The 27955-nt window shown below is 44.6% G+C and overlaps 1 protein-coding gene across 1 annotated transcript; it reads left to right on the forward strand.

The window, feature by feature from the left end:
- Positions 1–1347: 1347 nt before the first annotated feature.
- TRIB2 (tribbles pseudokinase 2) lies at positions 1348–27634 on the forward strand. The gene is made up of 3 exons (XM_083730744.1): positions 1348–3298; positions 9449–9741; positions 25060–27634. Exons 1-3 carry the CDS (start codon positions 3029–3031, stop codon positions 25526–25528), a joined length of 1032 nt encoding a protein of 343 aa, XP_083586870.1. The 5' UTR covers positions 1348–3028; the 3' UTR covers positions 25529–27634.
- The last annotated feature ends 321 nt before the right edge of the window (positions 27635–27955 follow it).

Raw genomic sequence — 27955 nt, forward strand, 5'->3', positions numbered from 1 at the left:
GAGGAGCACATTCAGAAAGGGAACCAGGTGTGCCTGGGTGATTAATGGACCCTCCTTGCTGTGGCAAGTGAATGAGAAGGCCTTGAAGTTTGTTTAAGGGAAATTATCATAGATGGAGCCAGAGAATGAGAAAAATAATCAAGCAGAGACTGGGTTTTCTTTTCTTTGATGGGGTAGCTATGTACAGCACTGCAGTCATGCTGATCACATTAAACTGTGTTGTTTAGGGGCAGAAGGTGCTGGCTGCATTTTTCTTTAGGGGTGCCATATTTCAAAAAGTACAATCCCTGACACCTGCAAAGTTGTTGAGCTTTTGAGCAAACTCCCCCTATGGCATTTTTACACCCCAAAGCCATGACATTTTCTGGCATATGGCGAGCCTGAATTTTGGGGACTCTCCTCCCTGGTGCTTCGATCCTGGGTAGGTGGACTGCCTGGAAGTGCCCTTACATTTCAAAGAGTGTCGTTCATCCACTAGCTCTCCAAGTGTAAAATAGCTCAATTGGTAGGGCATGAGACTCTGAATCTCAGGCTCACGGGTTTGAGCCTCACATCGGGCAAAGGATTCCTGCACTGCAAGTGGATGGACCAGATCACCTTTCCAACTCGGTGATTCTATGAGAGAAGCAGCTGAGCATCCCATCTCTATGGGTTTGTGTGGAAGTAGGAGCGCCAGTTTGGCCCCACCAGCATGGCTGCCCGGGGCTGTGTGCATGATCCTGGCGCCAAAATGTGTGGGTGCCCGGCCCCTTCACGGGGAATTTGGTGGGTGCTTGGACACATAGGGAGCAGCCACTTATGTGTGCAAGCTTCCCTGAGTGAACGTCCCCTTACCATGCAACTGCGACTGGGAAATTTTATGTCAAGTGTTGCATTGCAGTATACTTGGCACGGATTGTTGCATTCCGACGATCATTTCGGGTGAGGAAGCCAGGCTTTTCATTATAACATTTCGACGTTTATATAACCAAGTTCTTCATTAAAAAAAAAGAAGGAAACCCTCGATGTAGAGATGCACGAGGATGCCGGGAGGAGAGAGAAAGAGAAAATCCCCTCCAAACACACTGCAAACTGAGGCTTAAACGGAAACAACCAGAGGTCAGTGCAACGCCACAACTTGTCACTAGCTGTAGTAGCAGCCGCCGCCACGGCTCACAAAAGCTCCTATTTCACAGCTCGCGCTGCGGAAGGATATTTTACCTTGTTTACCCTGCAGCCGGCTCATTGAATGAGTGGAAAGAGGGAAGGGGAGGGAGAGGCTTGGGCAGGCTTTGCTCGTGTGATTGGCGCTTCGCCGGCTCAATGGGGAGGCACCTCGGGGCTCGGGGCGGGCCCTCTCCGCGGAGCCAGTCGGCTCTGCGGCGGCGGGGACTGGGCAGGCAGTCAGTCTCTTAGCCAGCCAGCCAGCCTGCTCGCTTGCCTGTGCGCTCCGGTTCGGCGTAAATGCGCTGGAGCTGCTGCAGCCGCCGCCGTTTGTGACACCCAGTAAGTAGAGACGCAGCGAGAGAATTCCCAGCGCACGTAAGTAGCTATTAATACATGGTGGGGAAGATGATGCCTTGCTGAAAGGGATTGGCTCGGCCATCCCTTTCCCTCCCTACCTCCTCCTCCTACCTCCAGGAATTAAGAGAGATCGACGCCTGAAATAACTGAGTATATATACATATATATATATTCTACACACACGCACATATTCAACGTGCATCTTTAAAGTAGCAGCATCTCCTCCGCATCTCAGGACTCTCAAAAGGAGGGACAAAGAGGAAACCGGCGAAAGGAGGTCTCCTCTCTTGCAGAGCTACTATTGTTAAGTATTCGCCTTTCATGCTGCTGCTGCTTTTGCATCATCACCACCATCATCATCATCGCCGCTGCAGGCGCGTCGCGCTCCAGGATTTGCTGAAAAGCGAAGGGATTTTCTCCCCCCACTCTTGTTGGAGATAAATAAGCAAATCAGCCCCACGCGAAATGGAAGAGCATTGATCCGCGCCTGTCCTTGATTGCACTTTTTGTCTGATCAAAGGAAACACACGCGAGGGCGCGCGCACACGAGAGCCGTCGTCTCGGGCGCGTGGATCTTCGCGCACCTCTCTCTTTCCCGGTGGTGACGGTGCCTTTCAATTTAGGAACATTTTCCCTCCCGCAAAAGAAAAAAAGAGAGAGAGAGAGTAAAGAAATCGATGACCAAATAGCGTCTTTCTATTTTTCTCTGTGTGTATTTGTATATACATATATATTTATATCTATATATATTATATTTTTCATCTTTTTGTTGTTGTTGGAGCTCCTTGCTGACCCTCTGAAGTTAAATGCTCCCTCGTCGTGGTTTTGGTTTTTTTTGCATATCTGGATAGTCCTTGCTATCAGGGAAAAAGCTTCAGACGCCATCTACAGTTAAAACGTAGGGGAAAAAATTGATTGGGGGGGAACCCAGTCGTCTGGCTGGTTGCTGCACGTTACCTGAACTTAACACTTTTCCAGCCGTGCGAGGATTTTGCAGGAGCGCAGAGGAAGCCAAATACTAATAACGATTCTCACCTCTCTCCGTTCTCGACTTGTTCATTCCATTGTTATTTCTTTAAACAACAACAACAACACAGTTGCATTTCCTGAGAGGCCACGTTTTTGGAAAGACTCACGCTTTGGCTTTGTTTGTGTCACTTTGTTCTCTTGCGCAAAAGCTCCCCGACGTGCCGGGCTTCTCCGGGAGAGGGGAACCCTTCGGCTTGGCCATCCGCTCTCCAGTTTCCGCGCCCCCTACCTCCTGTTTCCTCTCTCGGCGACATAAACTGGACACTAACCCCACGGAAACTTGCCCTCCGAAATCCCCCTCTTTTCTTCCGGCGACAGCACAAAGGCATCGTTGCGGCCGGCCTGATCTTCACAATAAACCCCCCTCTCCAAAACGGTTGTGTGTGTGTGCGCGCGCGCGCTCTGCTGCTGCTGCTCGCTCCCGCCTGCATCTGTGCGTGTTGTGTGATTTTTTTGGGGGGGACCTTTTTTTGGAGGGCTTGCTCTCTCCATCCCCATGAACATACAAAGGTCAACCCCAATCACAATCGCACGCTATGGAAGACCTCGGAATAAAACCCAGGATTTTGAAGAGCTTTCTTCTGTAAGGCCCACCGAGTCCAGCCAGAGTTTCAGCCCCAATCTCGGCTCACCCAGCCCGCCAGAGACTCCCAACTTGCCGCATTGCGTTTCTTGCATCGGGAAATACTTACTGCTGGAGCCTCTGGAAGGAGATCACATTTTTCGAGCCGTGCATCTGCACAGTGAGGAGGAGCTGGTTTGCAAGGTAACAACTTTCCTGCCTCTCTTCTCTTCTCCCACCCCCTGGGATTTTTATTTTTTTAAAAGCCTTTCTCTGTCTAGCGAGTTTATTTTTAGAAAGTGTACTCCGGAGTGGGGGCTGTGTGTGCTGGGGGCGGCGGCGAGCCATTGATTTAAGCACTGGGAGAAGTTTAATTAAAACAAACAGGGAGGAAAAAAAATCCTTGCATAATTTAAACGGCTCTCAGCAACTTTCCAGACAATGGCCACGTTATAACGGTGGCCTGGAGCCAAAGACTTGGGGAGGGGAGGAGGAGGGGAGTTAGGCTCTGAAGGCCACATAGGTAGAAGTACGTATAATCTAATTTCCCTCCTCTCTTTCCTTTCTGACTTCCCAAAAGGGAATCCCTTGCTAATTTTCAACCGGTCCTCCGAGGATATTTCACTTCCCTTGCGTGGTGCTGGATGCAAACTTGGCAAGTTGGCAGCTTTGCCTCTGTGTAAGACTGCAGTCCTGTGTAGGCTTACTTGAGAGGAAGCCTGATTCCTCAGAGAGGGAGTTTTACTTGCAAGTCGACATGTGTGGGATTGGAATGTGGATCCGAGTTCTTTTTTTAAAAAAAAAATGCACACGAGCACCAAGCCTCCTTGCTATGGATTGTTTGCAAACACAATCGCCCACGTTTCAGCAGGAAACAATAATAATAATAATAAAAAATCCTTGCACACTTGCATGCTTATTTTGTTCGAAGGGCATGCAGAAAACAACAACAGGGCTCAGACTTGGTAGGTTGCTGGCTTCTCCGGTCTCTTCAGCTCCCCAGTGAAGGTAAACTGTGGAGAAAGGAAGTCCACATGCTTCTCCTATGGAGGGAAGTGGCGTCCATTCACTCAGAGGCGATACTATTTCCTTTGTTCCTAAACTGCTGTGGTTACTCTTGCTTTCGCTCTCCCTGGTGCCCTCTTGGAGCTCTGCTCCTGGAGCAGCCCCTGGAAAGGCTGTGTGGGAAGATTGCCACACTACACCACCTTTGTAATTACAGAACATTTCACCCAAAATGTGTATTTTTATAGGATTGAGAACAAAACCCAAACAAGCTGCAATCCTAGTGTTGAATCGGTAGGCTGTGATATAGACACATGGACTACCCTTTAAATAATCCAAGCTTTTTGGTCACTGTAGACCAGGTGGATGTTTTTATTTAGATTCATATGTGGTGGCAAAATTAAACTGCAGCCCCTGGTTCGTCCCAAAGAGCTCTCTGTTCAGGGCAGTAAAAAATGTACTGGCCACCCGTGAGTCATGAACCTTAAATCTTAATAAAGATTTAGTTCTGTGCAGTTTATACCTGATTATGGAAAGTAGAGCCTCTCTGACCTTGCAAGGACTTCCACTGCACAAGGAACCAGAAAGTGGAGCGATGGTGCAGATCATTTAAAATGCATGCATTAGTTTGTCCAAAATAGATGCAGATCAAAATATTATCAGCCTCCTCTTGTGGGAGGTGCAGATGAAAGCCAAAGAACGAGCAGCTGAAATGCAAAGAATGACATCTTTATGAAGATGCACAAATCTCACAAGGCTGCCTTATCTGCTTGAAGATTTTCAGGAGCTAGTAACTTCTTTTTACACATCTAGTAGTTAAATTCGATCCAAAACCACCTGTGATTGAGTTCTAAAGGTATAGGAAACTACTGTGCTACAGAAGCAGAACTCCTGTATGAAAGAGCATCTTTGTCCATTATAATGTCTTTGAGGAAATGTTAGGAATTTTCATGTTTTGAGGACACTGGCAACCATTTTTCGTAACTGAACGCCTCCCTAAACAAACAAACAAAAACATTTCAGTTCCCCTCGCTTGCAAAATTGTAACCCTTCATGTTTGCCTTTAAAAAAACAAAACAAAATCTGCCTCTTTGGCTGCTCCTGAAAAAATAGTGCCCTTGCATATACAGCTAATAATAATAATAATAATAATCAACCGACTTGTCTAAGTAAAAACAGGCTTGTGGATTCCCCCCCCCCGCCCCACCCCCATTAAGAGCCAGATAACAAAGGGGGGCTGATGAGGCATAATTTAATTTGGCTGGAACCCCCTGAGTATGCAAAATGCCATTCTAGAATCCAAATGAGCTCTTTTCTTTACACTCGCTGCTGGAAAGAGCTAAACTGGACTACCTATAAAGTCACATGTCCTGACTTTGCATTATAAAGAAGAACAAAGATAAGCTTTGGGGGAGCCAGTCAAAATGACATCTTAAAAAAAGGCTCTTAGGGGGAGATTTGGCTGTTAAGGGGAAACGTTTTGCTTGCATGAGGGCCACATGTTTTTATAGTACTTAGAAGGTGGTCATGCCTGCGATCCTGATCCTGGTTACCTAGGAGTCAGCCTCAATGGATTCATCAGGACTTCAGAGTAGACAAATAATATCATGCAGACGATGTGCTGCAAGATTTCACAAGGAGACTGCAGTTGTGGTGGGAATGTATATCTGTTCCCACAGCTTCTGGTATCATTGATGGGTTCCCCTGAAAGGAAGACATCTGGAGGACACAAAAACAAACACCACCTGCAGTGGTCTTCCCTTTTACAGATATGTAGTTAACCGGTCACCAGCCCCAAGTAAAAGATCTTTTCTCTTTCCACGCATCAGGAATAACAGGAAGAGCTATGGCGAATGCAGTTCATGGAATTGCCGAAGCTTGCACTTATTTATAGAAACTTGCTAGAGAGTTTCTCAACCTGCTGCAGTCCTCTGCATGTTTACCTAGGAGCAAAACCCATTGAATTGGGTGAGACTTAGTTCTGAATGGACATGCATAGGATGTTGCTAGTAGGTATCTCAAAGGTAAGCGCTGTTCCGCTTCAGAGCATTACAGAAGATAATGGCTTCAAGACAGGTTTTGCATGCCTTAAATTAATTTCTGAATTGCTAAGCTACAAGCTATAGAAAGAGCAAGTGGTGAGCCACAGTCATTTATCCTTACGTTGCGCAATATGGTTGGCCTGCGTTCTTCAGCATTAATCTGACTTTGTAACTTCCTGACCTTCATTACCAAGGGACAAATGCATGAGAATCCCGCAGCCTTTGCGAATAATGAAAGCCTTTGTGTCACGCACTGGTTATGCCTTCTTACTGCAGTGCACCCGTTATTCTCAATGAAACGTTTCCATTGCCTGGAATCCAAATGTCTCAAGCACTGATTCATTCATAATCGCTGGATTAGTGGAACATTTTTTTATATCTATATTTGAGTTTCCCAGCATGCTTGGCGATTCCTTGCCATTTCATTCACGAGAACACAAGGTGGATGTGCTTGCAAGGTTAGAGAGCCACTCGTTCTGCTTAAAAAAGATGCACTAAAAATCTCCATAAGGCAAATACAAGTTTGCAAGTCCATTCGAACATTTCCCTAGTCTTAGTAGGGAACTCGCAACCCAGGGGGCCCAACCCCAAAGTGACGTCTCATATGTTTGCCATCATTGCGTTTGCACCTAAGCTCCCCTGTTGCACATCTCCCAGAATTTTCTCCTATGCAAGCCATCACAAGCGAAGGGCTATCCATTTTGCCTCATCTTACAACCGCCCGCCCTGTCACCGTGTGAACAGCAACCGAAACCTTGTGTTTTCTGTTGCTTAGCAACGGAAACACAGCAGAGTCCTTCCCTTGTTTTTTAGCATTTCAGACACAACTCTGAGACGTCACCAAAGGCCTCTTTAACTCCTTCCTTTTGTGAAACAGCAAGGGAGGTGTTTTCTATATCTCCGCTCCAAATTCCTATGTGGCGGTCAACCTTGGGTGCTTTGCTGTTGTTGGACTACAACGCTTATCCTCCTCAGCCAGCTTAGCCAATTGTCATGGAAGATGGGAAGTGTAGCCCAAGAACTGTTGGGAACCTAGGGTTGAAGAGCATGGGGATAGACAAGGAGTGGGGAATGGGATAGACTCTGCCAACCTCTGTTGGTGCTTGGGGATGGAAGAGGCCATTGCCTGTATATTGGAGAGGGGAGGAAGGAATTTGAGAGCCTTCAGCTTCCATATGAGTTGCGGACCGTGGCACTATTTGTATTGCCCAACAAGAATTTTGACTTCCCTCATTCCTTCCACTGCCAGAGAATAGAATCATAGAATTGTAGAGTAGGAAGGGACCCTGAGGACCTTCTACTGCAACCCCCTGCGATGCAGGAATACACAGCTGCCCCACCAGGGAATCAAACCTGCAACCTCAGATGCATTATCAGCACCATGTTCTTTAACCGACCGAGCTATCCAGGCTGTGGAAAAGGAAGGTGGTGTGTAGAAATGGGAAACAAGGCTGTGCCCTCCAGAACTACAACTTTCGCCAACCCTAGGCAGCATGGCCAGTGGTCAGGCATGATGGGAATTGAAGTCTGAAGGGCACCATGTTGACTTACCCCTCTGATAACCAGAAGAAGGCGGTGATAGTAGCACAACTTGGTTTGAAAGATGGGTGGGTAAGGGGGAACCTGTGGTCCTCCAGGTGTTGCTAGATTACAATTCCCATAATTTTTGACGATTTAGACCATGGTGGCTGGGCCTGATGGGAGATGGAGACCAACAATGTATGGTGCTTCAACCCTGGTTTTTAAAAAAATAAAATGGGAATACAGAGGTAAGGGGGAAACTGGGAGACAACTGAGAGTGCAATTATCACATATAAGAAGAGAAAGGTAAATTATGTCAGTAACCAATTTGTGTGAATGGTAAAAATGTTAATAAAAGTTTTAGTTGTTTTTTTAACAAAACAACAACAGCCCTGGTTTACCAGAGAGTATGGTCCTTTTAAAGAAATGTAGCATGCTCTGCTTACTCTTTAAAACCCATGGCAGAGTTTTCATTCAGATACGGAGCCAGTGTGGTATAGTAGCGAGATGGTTGGACTAGGGCCTGGGAGGCAAGGGTTCAAATCCTCTCTTGGCCTTGAAAGCTCACTGGGTAACCTTGGACCGATCACTGCCTCTCAGCCTAACCTACCTTGTAGGATTCTTGGGATTAAATGAGGAGCGGGAGAACTATGGTTGCCACCTTGAGCTCCTTGGGAGGTAAAAAGAAAAAGGTGGGATGTACCAACAACCTGCAATGCAGGAATCACAGCTAAATGAGTGCCTGGGTGCTGGATCCATTGGTGATATGGGTGGACGGACAGATTGGACAGCCCCTCAGAGGCAATGCATAAAAGCAAAACAAGAGTGGGGGAACCCTAAATGTTTTGAAGCATGATACAGTGGTACCTCGGGTTACATATGCTTCAGGTTACAGACTCTGCTAACCCAGAAATAGTACCTTGCGTTTAGAACTTGGCTTCAAGATGAGAACATAAATCGTGCTCCGGTGGTGCGGCAGCAGCAGGAGGCCCCATTAGCTAAAGTGGTGCTTCAGGTTAAGAACAGTTTCAGGTTAAGAATGGACCTCCAGAACGAATTAAGTACTTAACCCGAGGTACCACTATACAGTGGAACCTTGGGTTGCAAACGTGATCTGTGCGGGAGGCACGTTCACAACCTGCAGTGCTGTATCTGCGCACGCGTGTGATGCGATTCAGCTCTTCTGTGCATGCGTAAAGCGCGATTTAGTGGTTCTGCGCATGTGTGAGTGCCGAAACCCAGAAGTAACCCATTCTGGTACTTCCGGGTTCGGCGCAGTCCGTAACCTGAAAACATGGAACCCGCAGTGTTCCCAACCCAAGGTATGACTGTACTTCCCTCCCCTCCCCTTTGCTGTAACTTTATTGGCCATCCAGAATCAGAATTTTCATAGATTCTGAGCTGTCGTCGAATTTTCTTGATGCTTTTGTTTGCAAAGAACCGGATGTTCCTTTTCAAAACAAGCCTATTTATGTTTCTCCCCTCTTATCAGCCGGGAAAATTAGGCCATTCATTTTCCTTTCTCTCGCGGATATAATTTACGTAGGCCGGTTGGAGTGTGTGTTGGGGTGAAAACCCTCGTTTAGTTTTCGTAAGGAAGAAAGCACTTCCAGACTGCTCAGGGCATAGTCTGCTGAAACAGAAGCGCCAGTTTGCAATTTGGACATCTTTGCTTTTGTAATATGCAGAGGGGTTTTTATTCGTTTTTAAATCGGTGTGCCTTTGCTACAGCCTATTTCCTTTCTATCTCTAACCCTTTTGTTTTTATTGCCAATTGCATCTCTAGGTGTTTGATATCGGCTGCTACCAAGAGTTGCTCGCGCCCTGCTTCTGCCTGCCCCCTCACGACAACATCAACCAAATCACTGAAATCATTCTCGGGGAGACGAAAGCCTATGTGTTCTTTGAGAGGAGCTATGGGGACATGCATTCCTTTGTTCGTACCTGCAAGAAGCTGAAGGAGGAGGAAGCAGCCAAGCTGTTCTACCAGATAGCGTCTGCTGTGGCGCACTGTCACGACGGCGGGCTGGTGCTGCGAGATCTCAAGCTGCGGAAATTCATCTTCAAGGATGAAGAAAGGTAAGGGATTTCTCTCCCTTCCTCCTGGCCCTTTGGAATCCACCAAGGAGTGTGTCAGGGATGCAGTTTTGAAAGGGGTTGTTTTCTGAAGGCTCGTACTGTTAGCCCCATATGGAAGTAGAGGAAACATTCCTGCCAGTTTTGATGGAGGATCTCAGAGAGCAGGTGGTGGTTATTCCACCTTGTTTCCTTCTGGTCCCTGGGGTGAAACCACTGCCGCCATGTAGCTGAAGCTAAGCAGGTTTAGGTTGGGTGAGTGTCTGGATGGGAGACCTCGTGAGAATCTGTACGGCGATGAGTTACATGAGAGAAACATGGGATTAAGATGTAATGAAATTACACGCATGCATGCATACACACAGACACACACACACACACACACACACAGTGTTCCTCATAAACTAGAATCTGTACAAGTTAACTTGTGATTTTCCTCTTAAAACCAAAGTTAATATTCCTTCCGCACACACACACACATACAATCTACACTCACAAACATATCTTTTGAACAGTGGATTTCTATTTTCCATTCATTTGATTCCTGGGAAAAAGTGGGTTGTTGTTCTTTGGCAGTTACTGTGAGAGATTGCTTTGTGGTAGAAAAGCGACGGATGGGTTTATAAGATAAATAAAAAGAAGAAGGGATGAATAAAGTGTGTACCGCCCCCAACCCCACCCCAGTTTGGCGACTGCTTAATCTATATTCTGCTTTTTGGATCAATAAGCCCTTGTTGCCACAGTGTTGTAAACCCCAACCTACCCTACCCACTGAACGGTTTGGCCGGGATTCACTTCTGCCTTACGGAGAATCTTGCACCAAGTGACCCAAAGGGCTGCCTCTGTTGATGACAGGTGGGAACATGGCAAAGAGTGTGCCTTCTCATTCAGGTAAAAATGTGTGAATCGCTTAACAGACCTTTTACTGGCCTGTAAAGCTAGGACAGGTGTCGCTGCTGCTTTTCTAAGCGGGGCAAGCATGGGGACGTCTGGGTTGTTTTAGTACAGAAAACTCTCCTCTTAAACGAGTGTTTGGTTCCTGGGGTCCACTCGTAAAACCCAAAAACGTGCAAAGCCAGGAACCCTCCGAACTGCCGCCCACCCCTGTGCAAGGTGTGGGGAGCTGCTTACCTGTCTTGGGGCTGCTTACCTGCCTCCTTCCCAAAGCTGAGTAACACTGCAATAATAGCTGTGTAAGGTGGAAATAAATAAATCAAGAGAGGGTTTCCTCCTCTTTCCATTTATTTATTTTCTCCTCACCTGCAGAAAGCTGTGATCGTGTAAGTAAAAGAAGCATAAGATGTGAGTTACCTGTGTGATGTTTGTTGTTTTCTCTCTTTTTAAGAGAGATGTCATTTTTTAAAGAGAGATGTACTTTTGGAGCAGGGGTTCTAACACACACACACAAACACACACGTTTGCAATGCATTAAGCTTGACTTGAAGGGACCTTTTGTAATTCTTTGTTAATGTAATGAATTAACACATGCTAAGCTGGTGTCTTAAGCTTGCTAATAATATCCACAGAGGTAAGGAGACTGGAGGAGGCAGTGGAAGGGAAAAAAGACATGTTGCCTGTGTGATGTCCCGTAAATACAGCAGGATTCTTAGATGTTTGGGATGACTGGATAAGGCAAAGGGGTGTTTTACCTTTTCATCTTGGCACCATAAGCATGCAAGAGTGAGTGTTTGCTAATCAGTGCTGATGATTAGAATTCCTTCCCTGTGCTTATCAGTTTTCTAGGGTACTTACATCAAGTAAGGTAAATGCCATGGCTGGAGTTGACAGGCACAAGAGGGAATGGTGCTAGAACAATGAGGACCAGAAACAAAAAGTTGCTCAGTCTTCAGGGTGACCTGCAAAACATTTTTTTCCTGCATTACTTGAAATCTCCTTAGCATGTTTCATAAAGTCTTCTTCAAATGCAAAGCGTGAAACAGTACATTCCTGAAACCACAATACAGTGGTACCTCAGGTTAAGTACTTAATTTGTTCCGGAGGTCCGTTCTTAACCTGAAACTGTTCTTAACCTGAAGCACCACTTTAGCTAATGGGGCCCCCTGCCGCTGCCGCGCCGCCGTAGCACAATTTCTGTTCTCATCCTGAAGCAAAGTTCTTAACCTGAAGCACTATTTCTGGGTTAGCAGAGTCTGTAACCTGAAGCGTATGTAACCTGAAGCATATGTAACCCGAGGTATACCACTGTAATTGGTATCTACAAAGAAAAAACTGGCCAGTGCGTTTGACTGACTGGTGAGAGTGTTCAGCTTTCCTTTCCTTTTGCCATCGCTGGATGAATGTTAAAAATGCTCTCACACTTTTTGACTGTTTCCCCACCTACCAAGGAAACCAGGAAAGCTTTTAAGAGTAGACAGAGCATTTGCCTGTTGTGTTATATACACACACACTATGCACGCACCTGTGCTCACACAGGCAAGTCTTTCTCCTTCGCTTCCCATTTTCCAAATACTGGAAAATGCCCAATTCCTAGCTGGCAATATGGATTTGGCAGAATAAAATTGGTGGTGGTTGGTGATAGGAAATGTTAACTGCAAACTTGATTAGTTGGACCGCCTTCTCAAGCTGTGATGTTCAAACTTCCCTAGCATAATTCCTGGGTGACGTGGAATGAACCTTTGATTGTATTCAAACTACTATTGATTTAGAATTCAAACATCTGTAAAGATTTTTTTTTTGGGGGGGGGGATATTTTGTGTTTCTGCTGTCAGGCAACAGTATTTGTTGTCAGGTTCTGTAAATTGATGCAGTTTGAATGGAGTGTTGTTAGAGAGGAAGGGAAAAGACATTGCTTGGTAAAGGTAAAGGACCCCTGGATTTTTAAGACTGGTCAAATTTGACTGTGAGGTTGAGGTGCACATCTTGCTTTCAGGCCAAGGGAGCTGGCGTTTGTCCCCAGATGACTTTTCCAGGTCATGTGGCCAGCATGACTAAACCGCTTCTGGCGCAACGGGACACCATGACGGAAGCCAGAGCACACGGAAACTTGGTGTACCTTCCCACCATAGCGGTACCTTTTTATCTACTCACACTGGTGTGTTTTCGAACTGCTAGGCTGGCAGGAGCTGGGACAGAGCAATGGTAGCTCTCCCCATCACACAGATTCGAACTGCTGACCTTGCGATCAGGAAGCCCAAGAGAATCGGTGGTTTAGACCACAGTGCCACCTGCGTCCCCCATCCCCCCATTGCTTGTAATGTGTTGGTTTCTCCCCCTAACCACCCACCCTGGGCCTACAATAGAGTAACTGGAGTCTTGGTTGAAATGAGAAGTATTTTGAACACAGTTCCCCTGTAGTGGAACATGGAACTTAAATTTAACTTAGGAGACTTAGATCAGTTGATTTGCAGCTACTTTCATGCAACGGCTTTGGGGTCTTTTTCCTTGCACACCTTGTCACAACTATGACTTTGGGAAGCCTGGTTGGGGCGTGTGCCCAAAAGCCTGAACTGGAATACTTATGTGAAAACAAAAAAGCCCCCTTCCATTTAAACACGCACACCCATTTTCGTCCAATGAATCTTTTAGGTCAGTGTGTGTAGAGAGCATGCTCCCTTTTGTGACTGGCATTTGGTTTGCTTTCCCTGTTGTTACACATTCCTTATTTCCTTTCTATACGCCTGTGATCTTGTACTCTCATGGTTGCTTGTTGGCGGGACTTTGTCTCCCTTGATTCTCCTTAGTTCTTAGCTGTTGTGTGGCTCAGGGGGGCTGTTATCAACTGCTGCTGCCCAACTCAGTACTGATGCTCTATTCCGACATTGCAGTTATGTGTGTCCTTGACTCTGATGCCAGTGTGGTGTAGTGGTTAAGAATGGTCTCCGCTCCTCCACATGCAGCTGCTGGGTGACCTTGAGCTAGTCCCACTTCTTTGAAGTCTCTCAGCCTCACTCACCTTACAGAGTGTTTGTTTTGGGGGAGGAAGGGAAAGGAGATTATCAGCCGCTTTGAGACTCCTTCGGGTAGTGATAAAGCGGGATATCAAATCCAAACTTCTCTTCTTCTTCATTAGTTGCCTTGCAAATGCAGCCTTGTGCAGGTGCTTAGGTGAGTCCCAACCTTATTGAACAAGATGCTCATAGACTCTCCTTGTACAAGTGTATACTGTAAATTGTGATCCTTAATGCTTGGAGGTGCAGTTCCCCAGCTTTACATATTCTGCTCTGTGGGTAAGACTGAGTACTTCATGATGCAAGAATTAAGGTCTCTTTATTACCTGAATGGAAGCTTCAATAGGCTGCTATTCAGCAAATGTGTCCTAGATGCTTTGAGTCATTCCGTTGTTTGTTTGCCTGAGAAGCCAATGGGCAGTGCATACAACTTTGCCTACGATATTGTTTGCTTGAAATGGCAACACCTAGATCTCTTGTGTGGATGGAGTTGTCGGAGCAAAATGGATGCAAATAATTTGATGTTGGGGCCAAAGCACAAAGGCATGGTCCCATCTATCTTTCAAGTCTGTTGATAAGGATCGATCTGTGGGTCTTGCATAAAATAACTTTTATGCTCTTTTAAATTATAAGAGTCTAGAGCTAAAACACTGCCTAGGTACAGAGCTTGCTTTGAGTGATAGATTTATTTTTCTTGCCAGCAAATTATTAATGTTTGGAGGGTATTAAATCTTCAATTATATTCAAATATTAGCTGTCACAATATTTGACGCTGAAAAAGTTTGTGCACGTTAATCAGTCTTGTTAACAAGGTTGGGATCATTTTTAAAATATTGAGACTTAAGGCATTCTGTTTACTTATGAATTTCCTTGCATAAAAAGAGATTTGTCTCTAGGTGAGAGTTGAGAAAGAACCTGACTTGCCTTTGTGTTTTGTGCTAATATAAACATCAGTCCCAATAGTTTAAAAAGCCAGTGTGGTACATGAATGCCTACTAGGTCTGTATGTAGTTATGTTGGTCTGTATGCTTTCATTATCTAATCCCACCTGCTCACCTTGTTTAGCTAGGATTTGCATTACAACCAAAATCTGCAAAGGCCAGAGTCAGTCCTAGCAAGACCTAAGCTGATCAATTAGCATAACACTGTAGAAGCAGCATAGGAGTTCCTTCCTCATGGCAGTCATACCTAGATGGAATAATAGTGTAGGTATGATTCCTTCCTATGCCCCTTGTACCTGGACCTCGAGGGAAGACAGCAGCCAGACACAACTGGCTTGCAGGAAAGTAGGTATTGTGCCACTGTGGCGCATAGGAAGTGACCTTGTAACAAGTCATACCATTGCTCCGTCTAGTGGTGCATTGTCTGCACTGGACTGGTAGCAAGTTTCCAGGCAGGATTCCAGGCACGGGACAGTCCCACCTCCTTGGGGATGCTCGGGACTAAACCTGCAAAGCTCTCCCACTGCCCTTCTCCTTAGGAGCTGGACCTAAGGCATAGCCCTATGGAACGCCCTCCCACCAGATGTCAAAGAGAAAAACAACTGGGAGTGGCCGCCGAGACCACATAACACCAGTCTTGAAAGACCTACATTCGCTCCCATTACGTTTCTGAGCACAATTCAAAGTGTTGGTACTGACCTTTAAAGCCCTAAACAGCCTCGGTCCAGTATACCTGAAGGAGCGTCTCTGCCCCCATCGTTCTGCCCGGACACTGAGGTCCAATGCCGAGGGCCTTCTGGCAGTTCCCTCGCTGCGAGAAGCCAAGTTATAGGGAACCAGGCAGAGGGCCTACTCGGTAGTGGCACCCGCCCTGTGGAACGCCCTCCCACCAGATGTCAAAGAGAACAACAACTACCAGACTTGTAGAAGACATCTGAAGGCAGCCCTGCTTAGGGAAGCTTTTAATGTTTGATACATTATTGTATTTTAATATTTTGTTGGAAGCCGCCCAGAGTGGCTGGGGAAACCCAGCCAGATGGGCGGGGTATAAATATATTATTATTATTATTATTATTATTATTATTATTATTATTATTATTATTATTATTGCTAATGGGGTATGCACAGTTCTACTGCATTGCTTTCTAGTTATACCTTCCTGTAGATGCTTGGGTAAATCATTTCAGGTTTTTGCTCTGCTCTGCTCTGTTTTGTTTTATTTAACAATTCAGCGAAAGGAAACTCAGCCCACAAAAATGTGACCAGAGACACAAGCTGTTACATTCCTTACCGGTTGCCAAGTAGTAAGATTTCTCAGAGCAATGAATGACTCTGGTTTTTTAACCGCCTGTCACCCTTTATTGCAGCCAGCTGATTTACTGTGATTTACAGTTGGAGCTAGTAACCTTTTGAGCAATGCTTTGGGTAAGGGGGGGGGGGTGAAGCCATGGAGGAATTATGGGAGGCCCCTGTTTTAAGACTCATCTTAAGGCTGAGCTTATGAATTTATTGGTTCCGGAACGATCACGACATCGGTGATGGGTTTCTGCAGTCATGCTAGGTCACAAAATGCTTTGCAGCTTTCGTAGCATGCTTCATCTCAGAAACCCTGTGTGGTAGGCTGTTGCTTTTTCCATTTGAGAAACTGAGGCTGTAGAGTTTGGGATTTGACAGACTCCTGGTTGCAGAGGTTATGGGGTGGGGTGGGGGGAGTCCCATACTTTTCCCCACACTGAATTTGTCCTAGTTGTCAACATCAAGTGGCAGCACTGATCTGTTAAGTGTCGGCCCAACACAGACAGGACTGAGCATATATTCCAGATTCTTAGATCAGGGTAGCAGATGTGCTGCTCTCCAGAGGTTGTTGGACTAAAATTTCCATCATTGTTGACCATTGGACCCTTGCCAGCTTGGTTTGACAATATCTGGGACCCACCGTGTTGTGTATCCCTGCCTTAGATGCCAATATGAAATTTCCAGGGATCTGTGCACCAAGCTACACGTTGCACTTGATTACAGATAGGTAGCCGTGTTGGTCTGCCATAGTCAAAACAAAAAAATTCCTTCCAGTAGCACCTTAAAGACCAACTATGTTAGTTCTTGGTATGAGCTTTCGTGTGCATGCACACTTCTTCAGATACACTGAAACAGAAGTTTCCAGACCCTTCTATATAGTGAGAAGGTGGGGAGGGGTATTACTCAGAAGCGTGGTGGGAATGGGTGATTGGCAGATAGCTGTGATGAGCCTGTTGACGACTCTTAACGACTGCAATAGGTCTTACAGGAAAAAGCAAGGGGTGAGAAGGTGAAAAGTGGCTTTGTCATGTATAATGAGATAAGAATCCAATGTCTTTGTTCAGACCAGGTCTCTCCATGGTTTTAAGTTTGGTGATAAGTTGCAATTCAGGAGCTTCTCTTTCCAGTCTATTGCAGGTTGGTTTTGAGCTGGAATTGTGTGTATGTGGGGTATCAACCAGAATGATATTTTGCTGAATTTCCTCCCAATAGGTTTTGCCGCCTGCACCCGATTTTGCTGCTCCCTGATCCGCTGTTTCTACCAGCACTCTTTGCCTGGTTTGTGGGTCTGGCTGACTCGGCATAGGAAAGGATATTCATCATTTGGAAGACCAGCCAAAAGCACGCTTAGAGCTTGGGTAGAATGTTGGAGGAGGGGAAAATAAAGATCTGCATTTAGCTTTAAATTGAATTGCATGCTTTTACGGCTATGTCATATGTGACCCCATCCTCTGCAAGACGACGTCAGTTGGTTTTATGGTACTGCAGATCTCGCTGGTAAAAATTGAGTGGTGTTCCATTTTCCTTTGTATTCCGGATTCTTTCCTTTATCCACTTTGATATCTGTGCCATTCCCTCTTGCTTTCTTGTGTAACTCTCCCCCCTTGAGGTGCACACATGCTGAGAAGCCATGTTTATGTAACTATGGAGGATGATAGTCCTTATTAACTCAGAACCGAGAAGAAAGTCACAAGGTCAAATGAAGGGTCATCTTTGCTGTGGCAGGTGAAAGAAGAGATCAGTTTTCATCCCAGAAGCACCCCGCTTTTTTCTCATGATTTTGGAACTTGTCCATGTGTAGAAAGACTGTGGGAGGGGTTTTTTGTTTGTATTTTCGTCCCCTTTGGGCAATAACTCTCATTTATCAAATAACAGAAAGGGAATAGTTATGCAACTTCCTTTGGCATCAGAGTTTAGACTACTCTTTTTGGATTTCAACATCTACTCATGTTGTTGTTGTTTAGTCGTTTAGTCGTGTCCGACTCTTCGTGACCCCATGAACCAGAGCATGCCAGGCACTCCTGTCTTCCACTGCCTCCCGCAGTTTGGTCAAACTCATGCTGGTAGCTTCGAGAACACTGTCCAACCATCTCATCCTCTGTCGTCCCCTTCTCCTTGTGCCCTCCATCTTTCCCAACATCAGGGTCTTTTCCAGGGAGTCTTCTCTTCTCATGAGGTGGCCAAAGTATTGGAGCCTCAGCTTCAGGATCTGTCCTTCCAGTGAGCACTCAGGGCTAATTTCTTTAAGAATGGATGTGTTTGATCTTCTTGCAGTCCATGGGACTCTCAAGAGTCTCCTCCAGCACCATAACTCAAAAGCATCAATTCTTCGGCGATCAGCCTTCTTTATGGTCCAGCTCTCACATTATTCGCTTATATTGTGTAACAAAAGATTCAGCAGTGGAATTGATAATCCTGATGAATGTTGGTGCCTGGAATCTTGAGAAATGGTACATGTAAGGGTTTGACAAATCAAGTCTTGCATCTGCTCCTGATTTTTTACTCCTCCTTTCCAAAGTGCCACATCGCCAAAGACCCAGCAGGTCTACAGGACTGTGAATGCACATAGTGGCAAGGATGTTGTAGTTCCATGCTCTAGAACTCGATGTGATTGCATATACCCCTTGTGACATGCTCCAATTGACTCCTTTGTTTGAATCCTACCCTCCCATTGTGATGGCCCCCACTGACTTGCTTTGGGGTTTGTAAAGTCATGTTGCTTCATTCTGAAAACATAACATTCCACCATCCCTGGTCGGGTCCCAGTCATGAAGCACCATCAGATCCTGACTAACTTCAGCTCCAGGGTTGAAGGGACCTGTGGTTCTCCAAATGTGTTGTTGGACCACAGTTCCCCTCATCCTTGACCATGCTGACGGGGGGTGATGGGAGGTGGAATCCAATAACATCTAAAGAGCTGCAAGTTCTCAACCCATCCTGTTCCTTCCTTATTGTGCCAGCAGGGTCACCGTGTTGTCTCCTTAGCCCTGGCAGAGACTCAAGGCGTAGGCTCTTTCCAGATCAAGTGTATTCTGCTTGCGCGGTTACCCACTACTAGTGTTGCATAGTGCTCTGCCAGCATGCTGGGCGAGTGGAGCGATGACATTGTGCTCAGTGGGTTTCATTTCAAGGATAGGATTTCCCTGTGCATCAGAATCTCCTTTGTTACCCTCGGATTCATCAGGGAAGAATAATGTGAACCGCTGTAGAGGGGGGAAACGTGTAGGACAGGCTGATTGTTTGCCAGAAACGGATGCTAACTCAGGAGTTTTCTTTGAAGGTCCTTCTGGAAAAGGCTTAATTGATCAGGTTTTGTTACATTGCAAAAGGGCCAAGTCTGAATGTACTCGAGTAATGAATGGCATATTGATAAGAAATTCAGAATGGTATTGTTTTTCATGGGCTTCCCTGACGGTTTCTATGGGGACAAAGACGCATTTCCCGTCTGAGTGCTATTTGCTGCCCTCTGATTGCACTTCTGTGGTTTCATTCACCAGTAATGGGAAAGCATTCACAGGCAGAATAGCTTCCCCTTTTTAAATAGCAATGATTCAAGCTTGCTTTTTTTTTTTTTAAGCATTAGACTAATGCAGGGTTCTGTCAGTGATCTGAGAGCTGCATAATGCTGTCTGCCCAAGTGCTTCTTCTATCTCCTCTTCCGAACTGAAATGATATACTCTAATTACACTGGCTCTGACAGAAGGCTTTGCATTATATAGTAAGTTTTATAAAGCGGATCTTATCTAGCTGTGTGGAAGCCCCTATTTATCTAACTAATTTCAGCGCAACCATTCCCATGGCTAAGGGAAACAGCAAAACAATTGGTTCACAGGATGTCTTTAAAAATGGAAGCTCGTGTTAGGAGAATATTTTTCCCCCCTTCATTCCGACTCTAAATCTAGATTCTAATCTAAAACGTGATGCTGGCAACTTGCTGCTTGAAATATCCATTGGAGTTTTGTGTCCGTTCTGCCTGTGGCACTTTGTTTAGCAGCTGGGTTCAAAAAAAAGAATTGCAGGCGATGCCATAAATACAACCCTAGTCATAAATGTAACCCTAGTCACTGTTGTCTGCGCCTACCCTGCATGCATGACACAATGTGGCTTATTCTTTATACATTGCAGATAATTTGGAAATGACGTGTTTCTCTCTCTCCCTCCCCCCACCCCCCATTTCCTACCATGTGCTAGAGGCAAAGAACCACCCTCTGGCATTCACTTCTACAGACTTGGGAGAGAGGTGACAATTCATTGTCCTGGGCTGTCATGCAGGTAGTCTCTCTTTCCCTGCATTTGAGATTGTGCTGCCAAGCCAACCAAAATTATGGACAATACCGCTGTTCCTAATCATAATGTGTCATGCTTTTGTTTCTCTTACTCTTCGGATGCACTAGGGTAGCAATTGCCTATGCTAAATAATTTTAGGGTTCTTGTACTTTCCCCGTAATCAGTTTTATGAACAAATGAAGCGCCTCTCTCTCTCTCTCTCTCTCTCTCTCTGTGTGTGTGTGTGTATAAAAAGCTACCCAGACATTGATCCACGGTGTATTTGCTCTGGTCCAATCCATTCAGCAGGATGAAAGCATGGCTCCTCCTCCTCCTCCTCCTTTTTTCTTTATCCTGCGAGAGATTATAGTGGAACATGCAGATAAAGGCCAGCTGTTGTTCAGTGGCCTGGTTTAAACAAAATCTGCTTTGCTGTGACTGCAGGTCCTTGATTCTTCAGTACAGTATAGAAAGGGTTGGTTTGTGCGCGTGTACTGAGAATCAAACGAAGCCAAGATTGGTATTTGTGGCAGTCTTTGTGGCAGGAGTCAGACATGTAACAAAAGGACACCCTTTTGTTCAGAAAAACCCCGGAGTCCATTAAGCAACAGATATCTCAGGAAGGGAGACGAGAGTTGAGGTGGGGAGGGTTCCTGACCCTCCAATGTCAGATTTTCTGCTAAAGAATAAACAGAAGAATAGAGAGAGAGAGACATGGGATGTGCATAAATCTTTTGGAAAGGTAACCAAGGCAAGGACAAAAAGCACGCTGCTTTCTGGTTTCTTATCTGTGGCAGTTATGGGCATTGCATGTTGACTGACACAACAGCAGAGATAATTGAGGGAAAGCAGGGTTGGCAAAAGGGTGGGGATGATGATTACATAAATTGCCAGGAGATGAACAGAATAAAGCAAATACCCTGTATGCATATTCAGCATGACACATGCTTAAGCTAACAGGGTGTACAAAGGAAAGGCAGCTTCTATATTCTTCAGAATTTCTGTGTTTTCTAATTCTCATTCCGGAGACCCAAACCAACCAACCAACCCTCCTAAGTTGATAATAGATCTGTTGCTGGGGTAGTTCTGACTATGATAAAGCTAGCAACACTTTGGTGGTAGGGATTTCACATACGCTGAACTTGTGCTAGAACTGTATGGGAACGTCATTTGTGGGGACTGGGAAACAAATATGCTTCCACAGGTCTCAGGCATGGAGAAGAAGTATAGCTCAGTGATACAGCACAGGACCTTTCCCCCGTCCCCTCAGATTGTACGTGAAATATAAATGGTATGTGCTTCTGAGAAAAATCACCTCAAGTGTCATTGTTTTGTATTCGGCATTCAAAATTCGCCAGGTGCCAGGGTGCATTTTGCACCTGGTTATCAACCATTTTGTGACCAAGCGCCAAGATGGCGCCTGACGTCTCCCACCATCTGGCGGTGCATGTTTTCACACATCAGCAACATATCCTGTAGTATTCTATCCATTGTATTTAATTAGCACAATCAGAAATAATTTCAGGAAATGAAAGGTTGTGTTGAAAAATACAACTTTCAAGCCGTCTGGCCCCAAAACAGCAAACAGGTGTTCCTTTTTGGTGACTGTAACCCTGGTTTAAGGAGCCATTTGGCGCCTAGCTTATATATCTGAGTTTCTAGCTCTTATTTGTTTGCTAGTTATTTGCATCTGTAAACCTCCCCATATCAAGGAAGATCTCAGGGAGGAGAGCATACATAATAAAAAGCATAAAGCAATTAATTTAAGGATCGTTAAAATCACATTAGATCAATAAAAACTATCCGGAACAATTCAGCTGCAGCATCTGAAATGGTCATATTCACTCCCAAAGCTCCGCCAAATGCCTCTGTAAGCAGATGTGTCCTAAGCTGTTATCTGCAAAACAATCAGTGAGGGAGGCTGACTTAAAAGAGAAGCTGCGAGCAAGTTTTTAAGTATGCCTTGATTAAGAATTGGAAGGGTCAGGGCTATATGCTTCAGATCTTCCTTGCATCCAGTTGCTCATCCTTCGGGCAAGAAGTGCCTGACTGCAGCTAAAGAGATAGTGGCTGTGCCCCGTAATAGTTTATTTCTGTGTTTGTTCCCGGGTTTCACTTAAAGCTGGTCTGTGTGTTGCCCATTTGGAAATGGGTGCATGTGCAGTACTCTGGCAGCACCTCCATTGTACATCGAGCGAAACGTGCGACTCAACGTGCGGCTACAGCTGCGCTTACGTTGGCCTGGATTTCTGCAAACCTTCCACCTATTTTTGGAAGCGGACAAACAATGGAAATAGGCCATATATCTCACATTGTGTGTTGCTGGGTAACACACACACACATAAGGTTAGGTGTCTGTTGTGCACATAGTATTTCTAGATTGTAAACGTGAACCGGCCCTCCAAGAGAGACAAAGCAGTCAAGGGCAGCTTTTGCTGCTGCTTTTTAAAAAGCAAACAGTTGTTTCTGGAAGTAGTCACGTTATATAAGAATGGCATGGAAGTGAAAGCAAAGTACAGTGGTACCTTTGGTTATGAACTGAATTCATTCCGGAGGTCCATTCTTAACCTGAAACAGTTCTTAACCTGATGTACCAATTTAGCTAATGGAGCTTGCTCCGCCGCCACTGCACAATTTCTGTTCCCAACCTGAGGTACTACATCTGGGTTAGAGGAGTTTGTAACCTGAAGCGTTTGTAACCCGAGGTGTTTGTAACCCGAGGTACCACTGATGATTATGATTATTTATGAAAGGAGTCCAGGGTTGCAAATGTAATAAGGGCCCTGCTGGATCCAGGATTAACAATATACCAATATATCACTATGTCTGAAATAAGGATGGAACTACGCAGAGGCATTGTCTAGCTTCACGGTTTTCCCCGTACACACACATATTCAGTCATACCTCATGTTACGTTTGCTTCAGGTTGTGCTTTTTCAGGTTGCGTCCTGCGGTGACCCGGAAGTACTGGAAAGGGTTACTTCTGGGTTTTGCCGCATGTGCAGACGTGCAAAATGATGGATCCCGTTCGCAACCAGAGGTATCATGTATCATGATTCATTATATATTGCCAGGTCAAAAATTATGAAACCGATATCACAATATGGACTCCAAATCGGCTTGGGTCAATATATCACCCAGCCCTACTTTTGCTCAACATTGCACCTGGGATTTAGTTCTCAATGATGTAGCATAATTTTTGTTTGGGCTGTATGTACCACTTCAGATGGTTTGGTGGGCAGAGAGCTCCTCATGGGGCAATGCTCCTTCATTAATTATTTTTCATATCCTTCTACATGGGCAACTACCAGGTTAGGGAGAAAGTTTCTAGTCTAGTTGACTCAGTGGCATACTGTATATTAGTTTTCTATGTAGAATAAGTTTTGTTTAATGAATAAGAATTCAATCTCACAATCCACATCTGAAGTGGTATAGTCCAGACACAGGTTTATCACCTCAGTTAGGCCTTGGACAACATCAGCAATGCACATGTGTACCTGAAGGTTTTCCAAATACTGTTTTGTTGCATTCCCACACTGGTTTCTTAAATTACCGGTATAAAAGATCCCCTTTGTGATTTGATAGGATAAGAAGCATATAGTATGTCACTAGGGCTTTTGAAAGCTGGTGAGTAGCATCCCTTAGCAATGGCTTTTCCCACATTTTATTATTATTGACTAGCTGGGACATTATCAAATCAAATTTTACTACTTCCTTACTGACACTGAGAACTGGAAGTTGACTTCCAGTGGCATGCAATGGCTGCTTTTGAGAAGATTTTGGAATATAGAGGATGCACTGAGGGAGAAATCAACAATAGCTTTTTAGCCGTGGTGAAAGGCTAGCTTCTGTCCTGTTAGGTAAGAGCTAGTGAATTAAACAATTTATGACTTCCTTGTCCAAAGGGTCTTTGTCAAAAGGACTTGCTGGTAAATATGGTTGGATGCTTTTAGTTTTTTTATTGGCTATCTGTTTTCTAAACTAGAACCTAACAAGCTGGTGGTAGAATATTGAGCTAAGCGCTCGGTTGTCTGTGAATATGAGTGGGTGTGGGTGAAACCTTGAGGAAAGGAAGATTCAGTGAATAAATGAACCCTTTTGGGGTGCTAGATTTCTGGGAAACTTCCAGAGCTCACGAGGCTACTGCAGAGGCCACTTGCAATACTAAACAAACACATGACTTTGCATCACTTGTGTTCATTTTCTGTACTTAAGTGTGAGAGTCTGGTTGACTTCTAAGGCATGTCTATATACTATTTTTCTTACACAAGTGAAAATGCTCCTGTGAGTCACCATGATCTGAAGTTACTGGGGTTTTTTTTGCCCTTGTTACTGTTTTCTTCTTTTTATTTTAGGGGTAGTCTTATAACTGTTTGAGTTAATAATAATAAAAAAATCACTTTCTGTCAATTTTTAAACAAATACCTTAAGCAAAATGAAACAAATACCTTAAACTTGAGAAATGGGGATTGTGTCTAATGGGAAAACCATGCCTTGGAGGGAAAACTTACTGGGTTACATTGGTATCTTTTCAGTGTAGTCTTTAGCTGTGTTTATGAAGCATCTCAAGTGTTGTTCTTTTTTTAAAAAAATAATGGAGACGATAGGCTTTGGTTTGGCTTATGTAGTTCTCTGCAAGCCGTCGGTTTTCTAAACTAAAAACCACTGGTGTTCTGCTTTCCAACAAGTCCAATGAAATGTGTGAAAGGAAACTTCTGAAATAGTCAGTGCCTATCTTAAACTCCCTGGATATTCATTTGCCGGACCAGCTTCTGGCATTTTGGGAAATACCTGGGTCGTTTCCCAGTTTTGTGAGCATTCTTGAATGTCCTTTGTCTTGGCGCAACAAGGCAACAGCGTGGGTATTTGTCAATGAGTCTAACTGTGGCCTGTCTCTTCTTGCCCTACAGGACTCGAGTAAAATTGGAGAGCCTTGAAGACGCTTACATTTTGCGAGGGAACGACGACTCCCTTTCCGATAAGCATGGATGCCCCGCCTACGTGAGCCCAGAGATCTTGAACACAAACGGCAGCTACTCTGGCAAGGCGGCCGACGTGTGGAGTCTAGGAGTCATGCTGTACACCATGCTTGTTGGACGCTATCCCTTTCATGACATTGAGCCTAGCTCTCTCTTCAGCAAGATCCGCCGCGGGCAGTTCAGCATTCCAGAGACTCTATCCCCCAAGGCGAAATGCCTTATACGTAGCATTCTGCGCCGGGAGCCCTCAGAAAGGCTGACTTCGCAGGAAATTCTGGACCACCCTTGGTTTTCTACAGATTTTAATGTGTCTAATTCAGGATATGGTGCTAAGGAAGCAACGGATCAGCTGGTGCCTGATGTCAACATGGAAGAGGACTCGGACCCGTTCTTCAACTGAGCGTCGGGGACTAGTGTTTTGGGTGCTGCATGGCCAGGAAGGGACAACATGAAGGGAGTCCTTTCTGGCCGTGCAGAATTATATCTGTGTCTCAGCCTGGCTTGATAGCAAGAGAGAGAGTGAGAGAGACAACCTGGAGTTCTTTTTTTTCCTGGTTGGAGAAGGAACGCCCAATAAGTGAGCTAACACCACAGATGTAGCATGTGGATGGTTTAGATGGGAGGAATCGTTGCTATTCAGTTAGATTGACATAGAAAATAACGGAGGCGGCAGCACACAGAGAGACTGTAGCTTCTCATCTTTATGGAGCCAAGGACACTACGCATCCCAAGTTCCAGTGCAGCCACTAATCCACTCCTGATTCCGTTTCGTTTCCTGTATTTACAGTTCCCAGTAAATAGAAACTTTTGCCTCAACTTGCATCTTGGCATCGCACTGTTAGATATTTAACTTCAGCCATTATTCAGGGAAGGTACAACTAGCTATTATTTTATTCTTTGTTTTCCTGGATTATTCACCCCCCCCCCCTCCAAAAAATCTGATGTTTAATAGTTACAAGTGGGATTCATTTTCGGCGGGCGGGGTAGCGCACAAAAAGGAACACACGAGAAGTGGGTGCTAAACCATGCCTTTTGATAGGTTGTTCTAAAGTTGACATTTCTCCTTATTTTATTTTGGGCCAGGAGGAATTAACATTTAAAATGTTCTTTTCCACGTCGCTTGAAGGAATGAAAACTCACAAGTTGTTCAGGGTTAGTTTGATTATTGTTATTATTATTGGTCAAATGGCTTTGTGGCAGGAAGCAGTTACAATTCAGACGTATTTGACTGTTTTATTAGCAAAACTGACAACAACGAAAAAGGATAATTGTCCATATTTGGGGTTATGTGTTTTTCTTCTTAACCGGGATTGAAAACACTAGCTTCCACTATACTGCACATGAATTTTGACCACAATATTTGGGGAAGGCCACCTTTGCATCACCTAAAGAAGAAAAAGGGGGAAAGCCCTAATCCTGTAAACAAATTTTCATCTGACACCCCTGAACATGATCAGAAGAGCTCTTTTTATTTGAAGGGAAAAAGGCACCCCTACACTTACTTTGTGGAAAGGCAGTGACTTGGGTTTTCTTGTTTTCGTTTTAATTTTCTTCTCATTGATCTATTAATAAGCTGAATATTACCACAACACAGATCTGTCTTCTAAAAAGTACACGGTAATATGCACCTTTTTGTATTGTCAAGACTTATTTATTGATTAAACTGTCACAGTTGTGATGAATTAAGCCAGTACTTAATTACGGGTTGACTTGGGGGTGACATGTTACATGCTGTAGTTAACACACTTCTGTTTTGCTCTTCAGGTATTCCTGTCCCTAAATGATAATACTTTATTTTTTACTCTTATTTTAGCCCACCCACCCAACGCCACCACCTTCCTTAGAGAGCTTTCATTTTGATTTAGACTGGCAAATGATTTTTATTACTGCTTTTTATATTGCTGTATGATATTGAGGGGGTGTTGGGGTGGGTGGGGACACAAGAAAACAAACAAAACAGAGATCTCTTGGCATAAATATTTGTGTTTCCAGTACCTCAGTTGTTCTGATGTTACTGCCTGTATGCGTTTTTTGTGAAGTGGTCATGTTTTTTGGATAGGTACACGTGGACTCTGTAGTATGTAAATGTTACTTGAATTTCGTGCTTAATTATAGTTATGTGGCATGTGCGTACTTGGCATTTGACGTATGGATGCTATACACCTGCTCTTGCAGGGAAGGTTTCAATCCCACTCTCAAGTTGATAGTTCCACAGTTCCTTATCAAGAGACAAAGCTGCAGCTGACCTGCCTAGGTTCTATTTTGGTATCTTAAGAATATAAAGGAGTAATGTTTTTACACTCTGAAGATGGTGCTGTGTTGAGGGATTTCTTCTTTTTTAAAAACAAACAAAACAACAATGTTTATTATTTTATAAACTTGTAGGAGGAAAGATTGGTGATGTGCATGGTGGGATTTTACTGCCTCTGGTGCTTTGTCTTGTATTTGGTTTAATGTTTTTTGTCCTAATCTCTTCAATAAACAAAATTGTGCATATTTAACTAAATTCAACTTGTGAAGGCTTTATTATTATTATTATTATTATTATTATTATTAGTTTACTGCCCTATATACACGGGTCTCATTATTAACCCAGGTAAATGTAAAGGACCCCTGGATGATTGAATCCAGTCAAAGGCGACTATGGGGTTGCAGCGCTCATCTCGCTTTCAGGCCAAGGGAGCCGATGTTTGTCCACAGACAGCTTTCCGGGTCATGTGGCCAGCATGACTAAACCGCTTCTGGCGCAACAGAACACTGTGATGGAAACCAGAGCGCACGGAAACTCTGTTTACCTTCCCGCCACAGCAGTACCTATTTATCTACT

This window comes from Podarcis gaigeae, assembly GCF_964106915.1.
Source record: "Podarcis gaigeae genome assembly, chromosome: 3".
Classification (NCBI taxonomy): Eukaryota; Metazoa; Chordata; class Lepidosauria; order Squamata; family Lacertidae; genus Podarcis; species Podarcis gaigeae.

What these genes read in the sequence shown, in the direction of transcription:
- TRIB2 (XM_083730744.1), top strand. Translation starts at nt 3,029, where the DNA reads ATGAACATACAAAGGTCAACCCCAATCACAATCGCACGCTATGGAAGA. An exon ending in AGGAGGAGCTGGTTTGCAAG is followed by an intron (nt 3,299 to 9,448) that starts GTAACAACTTTC and finishes TTGCATCTCTAG; the next exon opens with GTGTTTGATATCGGCTGCTA. An exon ending in ATCTTCAAGGATGAAGAAAG is followed by an intron (nt 9,742 to 25,059) that starts GTAAGGGATTTC and finishes CTTGCCCTACAG; the next exon opens with GACTCGAGTAAAATTGGAGA.